Genomic DNA, 8006 nt, shown 5'->3' with positions numbered 1-8006 from the left:
AGCAAATAACTTAGTTATAGATCCACTCCCTCGATTTTCAGCTCGACTTGAATGGAAAAATTCATGAAACAAACTCCGAAAATAATGTCTGACTCATTTTTCCACCGCACTCAAAATCTGATCCTGTGAAAATTACGGTAAGCCACGCCCATTTTCGTTACGTAATCAAGTTCAAGATGGCGTCGGAAATGGAAATCGAAGGGAGTTCATCCTCTTCACAGTCAACTGTTATGGCTTCTGGAGGGACAGGAAGCGTGGCAGTTGCTCTTCATCCCCTGGTTGTCATGAATATTTCAGAACATTGGACTAGAATCCGTGCACAAGAAGGAAAACCTACCCAGGGTAAGACAGTCTTGTACTCTACATTGTCCCACGCATTACATATCATGTGTGTTCACAACTGACAAAGACGTGTGAGTGACTGTGTGAATGTGACAATGACTTTGTCAATGATGCTGTGTCTGTGACTGTGTGAGTGTAACAAGCTTGGCTAAAGTTGGCTCCCCAGTCTGTGTCAAGATGTAAACATGTGAATATGATATGTTTTTACTAAAATTGAAATCTGACTTTTCTTCAAAAAATTAGACCAAACAAAGTTTACAAACAGTCAAAAGTTTTTTAAATTTAATTTTAAGAACGGAAAGAACTGCAAAAGTGCAAGAAGAATTTCCTAAAATTAAAAACTGGTTATTCCAGTTTTCCTTCTTCTTCTTCTGGAAACAGTACAGTCCACCGTCTGGTGTATTGTCGTACTGGATTGTCGTTTTCCACCAAAGTCAAAGCCAAAAGTTAGTGATTAATCACTGATTTTAAAGAACAGTTCTGATTGGTTCTTAGTCAGTCTAGTGAGCATAATGCACATGCAACAATGATCTTGATAGGCCATTTCATAATTGCTAGATCAACTTTGTGTTACGGGGGCACAGATCATTTGACTTTTTGTCATGGAAAGCAGTTATGCAATGTCAATGGGCCAACGGCTCGCCAGGACAATCAAAACAACTTAAAGTTTCAGTTGCCTTTCTTGTAATTGGCTCAACAATTTTGCAATGTGTTCCATTTCATCATGTGCATTCTTGGTTCAGATAGCAAGGCCAAAGCCCTGGAATTCAACAATTCAATGTTCAATTCTTGTTGATTGGTGCAGAATTGATGTCTTTTCGAAGGTGTTGCAAGAAAAATATTTGAAATCAATTGCAAAGTGACAGATCAATTCTATCTAATGAAATCAAGATCGGTGCAAGAAACAGACCATCAATCGATTGAAATTTGCAATGAAATGCATGACTTTCAATTGAATTTGGGACCTGAAATTGACATGTGATCAATTACAAGTTTCTTGCAACTCCTCAATTACATGTAGTCCTATATATTGTGTTCTCCTGGGGCCGATTGCACGAAAGTGTCTTTGCAAGAACCGTCTTGCGGGTCGCCCATTTATTATGATGCGCCATGTGAAACGCATTTTAAATAAATTACTTGCAAACGTTTTTTATTAATCCGTTATAGTAAACAAAATCTTTGAGTACAAAATAATGTGTTATATCATGAAATTGTATACAAATTGATTAAAATGCTCGCTAACAAATTCTATTTGTTTATCATACATTTCAGAAATATCCCGCATACAGCGCATCATAAAAGATGGGCGACACAAAAGACGGTCCTTGGAAAGACCCTTTCGTGCAATCGGCCCCTGCTTTCTTTTTCTCATCATTTCCTTCTATTTATTCTTAATATTAAAAGAAATTTGTCTTTCCCTCTTTATACTTTCCATAACAGTATTCATTTTGTACAGCATGTTCATGGATTTCATTATTTCTATTTCTGCAGTTCTTGGGGCTTTAATAGGTAAACAAGAAGGTAGAAACATAGAGGTCCTCAATTCATTTGAGCTTCTCTTTGACACCGTGGAGGGAGATATCATCATCGACAGGGAATACTACAACACAAAAGAAGAACAATGTAAGTGTATAAACTTTGCACATATACGTGAAATAATGAGTTGAAAATGATCAAACTTTACAAGGGTACTGCTCAAGTCAAAATGGACAATACATGTATTTTTACACCTAGGCTAGCTTCAATAATTTTTACTAAGCACATGCCAATTATTAAGAGATTGGTTCAATCACATAGAAGCAATAGCATTGGTTTCAGAATCCAAAGTCACAAAATAGCAAAAGAAAGACCAATGAAAATGAGATGGGGTTAAAACGAAGTTAAACTTCCCAGCTTATCACACTCGTCCTTTACAGGCAGGTTAAATGATTTGCTTGATCACAAAGAAGCTGTAGGAAGTTAAAATCAAAATTTTAGATGATTGGAACAACCACGCAGCCACCCACAGATCCCTAGAGGGATTTGCCCTTCAGCGGGAGATAATCAGAATATGGTGTTTATATGTGAATGGTGGAGTGATATACTTACAGAGGGTAGGGCATGCACTAATGTTTGTGGTGTGGAAAGAGAAGTTTGAACAAGTTATTGCTTTGATGTAGGTGAGATGAAAGTGCTGTCCTCTGTTGTTATTTAACATATAAGTATGAAAATTAAAGTTTGATAAATTGCCTTAAAGCAGATACTAACCAATAACCCCATCTCGAGTCCTCAACTACTCCTACAATGTACCTGGGCAGTTTCCTGACCCATAATGTAGTGTAGTCTAGTAATATAGACCCACGTGAATGATAACATGCTAATTAACTACTCAATACATTTATACTGCAATAATTATGTTAACAAGTAGCAAAGCAATTACTTTTCCTCTCAATACAGTTTAGTTTTTCTATACAAGTACAATTATAGGTCAGTTTATTCTCTGTAGTATTAGTAGATATCTGAAAACATATATTCAATTCAATTCAGTATTTATTTCCAAATTCATTAAAAAGAACAAAATGAGAACAAAAGTATATATACACAAAGAAAAAATAAATAACATGAAACAAAGCAAAGATATCAACAAAACATAACTGAAACAAATAGTGGTAATGGTAATGATAAAATTATGGTTGGCACATGATTATAAAAATATAGATGAACAAAATAGTGAATGGAAATCGGGCATGCACAAAAAAGCCATAAAAGGCTTGTTAAAACGCACATACCCACGAAATATCAATCGTTAAAAATAAAATTCAGTATATGGTATGGATGCGGCAAGTACCAAAGAATAAATAGAGATAAGAATAGTAATTTCTTAAAAAGATAAATTAAACAAACTTTCAAACAAACTTCAATGTAAAACAAAAACAGAACAAAGGATAAAAACAAAACAAAAAATATAAACAAACGGATAAACAATCAAATAAGCAAATAGTACAAAACCACGTTAAGAGAAATCAATAATTGCTCAGCAATTTCTGTCACTAGCGAATTTACAACTGAAATTTGCAATTGATTGCACATATATTCTTTGCAATTGCTCAGCAATTTCTTTTTGTAGACTATGTATTTATAACACACAGTCAATGAAGAGAGACCACACACAGTTCACTCCCCGTTTAAAGAAAACTTATGAAACTCTGTATCTATTTTGCTTTTCAGTCAAGCAGGTTTTCAAGGATCTTGAGTTTCTTGGTTGGTACACCACCGGTGGATCGCCGGATGAATCTGATATCAAAGTTCACAAACAGGTAATATTAACTTATTGGGAGTTGCAAGAAACTTATAATCGATTGCAAGTCCATCATTGGTCCTCACATCAATTACATGTCTTTTAATCAATTGCAGATTAGCAACGACAAGTATTCTTCAGTTAAAATTGGTCTATCACTAGCAAATTTACAACTGAAATTTGCAATTGATTGCACATATATTCTTGCAACATTTTGCACTATTTCTCAGGTAATAGCCCAACTGGTTTCATTGCTGTTTGATCCATACCACACTTGGTGTAATGCCACTAAGTCTAATTCTCAATTTTCTGGCCATACCCCTGGAAGGCAGTGTATACTGCCTCTTAGACAACTTTTCCTTGAGGTCTCCAGAGGATTTGTCTTCAGGGGGGCATTTCATGAACATTTTTTTTCTGACAAGTTGTCAGATCTGACATCTTTCCTTGTTTCTGATTGGCTGAGAGGCACTGTTACTATAGTAACTGTCGGATAAAATGGGACTGGTCGGATAAAATGTCTGACAAGTCCTTTCATGAAACGCTCGATCCCCAGGGGTTGTTCTGAAGAGTTCTTGTACAGATTTAATAGTACGGCATATTTAATATATTACAGCCATATGTGCTTGCATACAAACGTGTTAATGTCCCTGTATGGCAAATTTTAAGTAACTAATTCAAAATGGTTTTCATATTTTCATTTTCGTTCTAAACAGATTTGTGAAATCAACGAGAGCCCCATCTTCTTGAAGCTGAATCCCTTATCGAGACAGACCGATGTGAGTATGGGGCCTGTATCACAAAGCTTGGCAATCATTGTAGAACATCTTTTTACGATTGAGTGCATTGACTACAATGTACAATTAACGGCGAAAATCAAGCATACGATCAATCACAAACCTTTGTATCACTGGACCTAGATGATAACATTGGCAGTAATTCTAATAAGCCTCAAATCCAATATTTACTAATGATACATTGTACTTACAAAATTAAAATGTAATAAAAATTTTAAAAGATAATGTATTATAATCATGACATAATGAAATCAAAATATAATGTATTTATTATGATTTGAATTTATTTAGCATGTTAAATAATCATAGGCTCACAATCAGAAAGAATGTATGTATATATTTTAAAGACTATTCTTCACAGTGTCACTGCCTTGTATTTTGTAGCACTGAATTGTAATGATTGCCATACATATGATCGTTATTTTAAAAATGAAGGTTACTTATGATAACCGTAGAGTTCATAAAAGTGACATGACCACGATTTATCCATATATAACAACCAGTTATAAAGAATTTCAAGCAGTCTGAATATTTGTGATTACAAGTGTCACATTTCAGGGAGAAAATGTTGTTAAGTACACTAGTGATTATGATATCCATCTACAGTAATTGGTGATCACAGATATACATGTATATCTTTGATTTTATTTATTATTCAACAGCTTCCAGTCCACATGTTCGAATCAGTGATTGATCTGATCAATGGCATAGCAACCATGCTGTTTGTTGAGCTCCATTTTACCCTAGCAACAGAAGAGGCTGAGAGAATAGGTGTTGATCATGTTGCCAGGGTAACCAACAGTGAAACTATGGAAAGCTCAGTGGGTAAGTAGTATGATCATATTTACCTTTTTCCCTCTGATAATCATTACAGCTATGTAGCTGACTGAAATACAAATGAAAAATATATATATTTATATAGTTAAGAGTATATAAAGTGAATGCCAAAAATTAAAAACTTCAATCCATCTCTTAATCACCGTGCATTACCAGAAGAAGGATTTTTAAGGCGAAATTTACACTAAATAGGATTTTCATCATATAAATGGGTTTTTTTAAACTTGTATAGCATTTATGATGCCCTTATCTATTAGCCTATTTGATGGCGCACTATAGGCCTATATATTACCCCAGCTAACACTCAAGCTGCTATAGGCGCTCCATTCATTCAAGGAATTAATCTTGCTGGGTACCCAAGAAAACACCCTATGGCGGAGATTCGAACCCACATCCTTCTGATTGAAAGACGAGTCGTAACCACTAGACCTCAACGCTTGCAGTATATCAACAAATCTTACAGTCGTTATTGACTATTATTTTGTTTTATATGTTGCTAGTTGTCAAGCATCTTCCTGACTCTTTTACTGTTTCTTATCTAGTTGCGGAGCACCTGATAGCACAACATAATGCCGTGAAGATGCTGCACAGTCGGGTGAAGCTGATCCTGGATTACGTGAAAGCTGTCCAGTCTGGCGAGGTGCCCATGAACCATGAGATTCTCCGGGATGCCAACAGTCTCTGCCACAGGCTACCAGTGCTGCATCTAGACAAGTTTGATACAGAATTCTACAATGTAAGTAGCTTTATAAGCTGGAAACATTTTTTTTTTATGTAATAAAAATTCAGCAAGAAGTCCATCCACTTTGAGCTGCCCTTGGCCCAGGTGTAGTAAATGGTTACATGTACTTGGTAGGAACATTCATTCCTTGCATTGCTTATGCGCCTGTTTACATGTACCTTCAAAGATAATGATGTATGCTTGTTTATGTTTGTAAAACTAGGCTAAAATATCTTAAGTATTCAGATTTTATATTCACCTTTATATTCACTTTTGTATTTTCATTTACCAGCAATGGTAAATTGCCAATTTGTCTATTGCCAACTTCCTTCATTTAGCCTCATGCCATTCCATCCATCAACATTTTGTATACTGTATAGCAAACATTTGGTCCAATCATCAATTCTTCTCATACCAGTTCGTCTATGACCATTTTCTCTTATAACCAGATGGTCTAATACCCATTTTATTTCCATTCATTTCACCCAATAAATACTAAGTCCAAATAGATAAAATGGCATATGGACTAAATTGCTCCTGGACCAACTGGTTATTAGAACTAAGAAATGGTGAGTGGACGAGTTGGCAATTAGACCATGTGGATAGTAGGCAACTGATGGTATACCAAATGTTAGTAGAAGAGTTGGCAATTGAACGAATTGCATTAGACCAATTGAAAATAAACAATTAGGTAAAAGTCGCTTATTTATGTACATGTTCCTATTGTTTCTTTAATATTATAGCAATGCAATGATGTAACTCTGATGGCCTATCTAGGAGCAATTACTAAAGGCTGCAACACAATAAATCAGGTAAGATGAAAGATTACATATTCTAGATGAAATAATGGAATCTCTGAGATTCCTAAATCTGTTGTCTACTGATTCTACTCGGACTTCAATGCACAATAATGAATTGCTGGAGCTGATTCTTTTATTTGATCATGTCTATGACATGGTGTAGCAAAGTTCTGGAGTTATTGCTGTTACTTTCATCATCATTGATGTTATTGTAGTTATTTCCTGCCATGATATTGTTGTTTTTGTGTCATTATTCTTATGTATATTTATTAATGTCATTGTAATGTATATTCTCTCCTTACGGGTGCTGTATGCAACTCTAATCGAGCAAGAAGAACAAATTTCATGCTACTCTGTGTTTTAATGTTATTACTTGTTTCATATTAGATAAACAAACTTTGATATAAAAATTTTTTTTAATTTCTCTCTATTTTCATTCTTTACCAACAGTTTGTCAACAAGTTCAACGTACTCTACGACCGTCAAGGCATGGGAAGAAGAATGCGAGGACTCTTCTTATGAGGACCCTACTTTTGTGATACTGTGTCTTTTTCTACCTTCTAAAGATTAGCATTTGAAGAGCAGGGGCTGGTTTCACAAGTCAGCCAGAAGACTAAGTTAACTGACATCTCGTAGAGATAAGTGAATTCTGTTACACATTAGGTTGTCAGAGGCAGTGTTAATGCAAGTGTCCAACCAGAAAACGTAAATCATGGTTCTTCTTTGCATTTTGCAATGTGATACTTGTTGAATTTTAGCTTTCCTTTGACTGGACACAGCTTAGTTTTGTGGCAAAAGTACATGTACATCCAGGTCAACTACAATCCAGTGTTCCAGTGAAAGCCTGCCACCACGGGACAGTTTGACATCAATTTAACATTGAGAACCCGGTTACATGAAAGCAGTAACAACAATCATGTTCCTGGCAGAATCATGTTTCAATACTAACCTGTTTTCAGCACTTCATTTTAACAGTCTTAATCATGGTCATATGATACTTAGAATGTGCAGAAACACAGCTTTTTTTTTGCCGAAGCCCTTTATTCCTTTGAATGAAAATTGGTTAATACTCGAAAACAGAAATCCAAGATGTGAGATTATGACAGTATTGTGAAAGAGGGAGGATTATTAACAACCCTGCCTGTTCATTTAGACATCTATGGTGGTGACTAGTCAATAAGTAGAAAAGGAAAATTTACATTCTGTCAATCACTCTGATTTAATCCTGTGTACTT

The 8006-nt window shown here is 35.2% G+C and overlaps 1 protein-coding gene across 1 annotated transcript; it reads left to right on the top strand.

The window, feature by feature from the left end:
• The first annotated feature begins 156 nt into the window (after positions 1-156).
• LOC121429637 (COP9 signalosome complex subunit 6-like) lies at positions 157-8006 on the top strand. The gene is made up of 8 exons (XM_041626777.1): positions 157-342; positions 1834-1965; positions 3550-3638; positions 4333-4395; positions 5076-5238; positions 5793-5986; positions 6715-6783; positions 7222-8006. Exons 1-8 carry the CDS (start codon positions 177-179, stop codon positions 7291-7293), a joined length of 948 nt encoding a protein of 315 aa, XP_041482711.1. The 5' UTR covers positions 157-176; the 3' UTR covers positions 7294-8006.

Source organism: Lytechinus variegatus, chromosome 16, assembly GCF_018143015.1.
Source record: "Lytechinus variegatus isolate NC3 chromosome 16, Lvar_3.0, whole genome shotgun sequence".
Classification (NCBI taxonomy): Eukaryota; Metazoa; Echinodermata; class Echinoidea; order Temnopleuroida; family Toxopneustidae; genus Lytechinus; species Lytechinus variegatus.
Note: the sequence above shows the minus strand (reverse complement) of the source record. Positions and strands in the feature narration are given on the sequence as shown.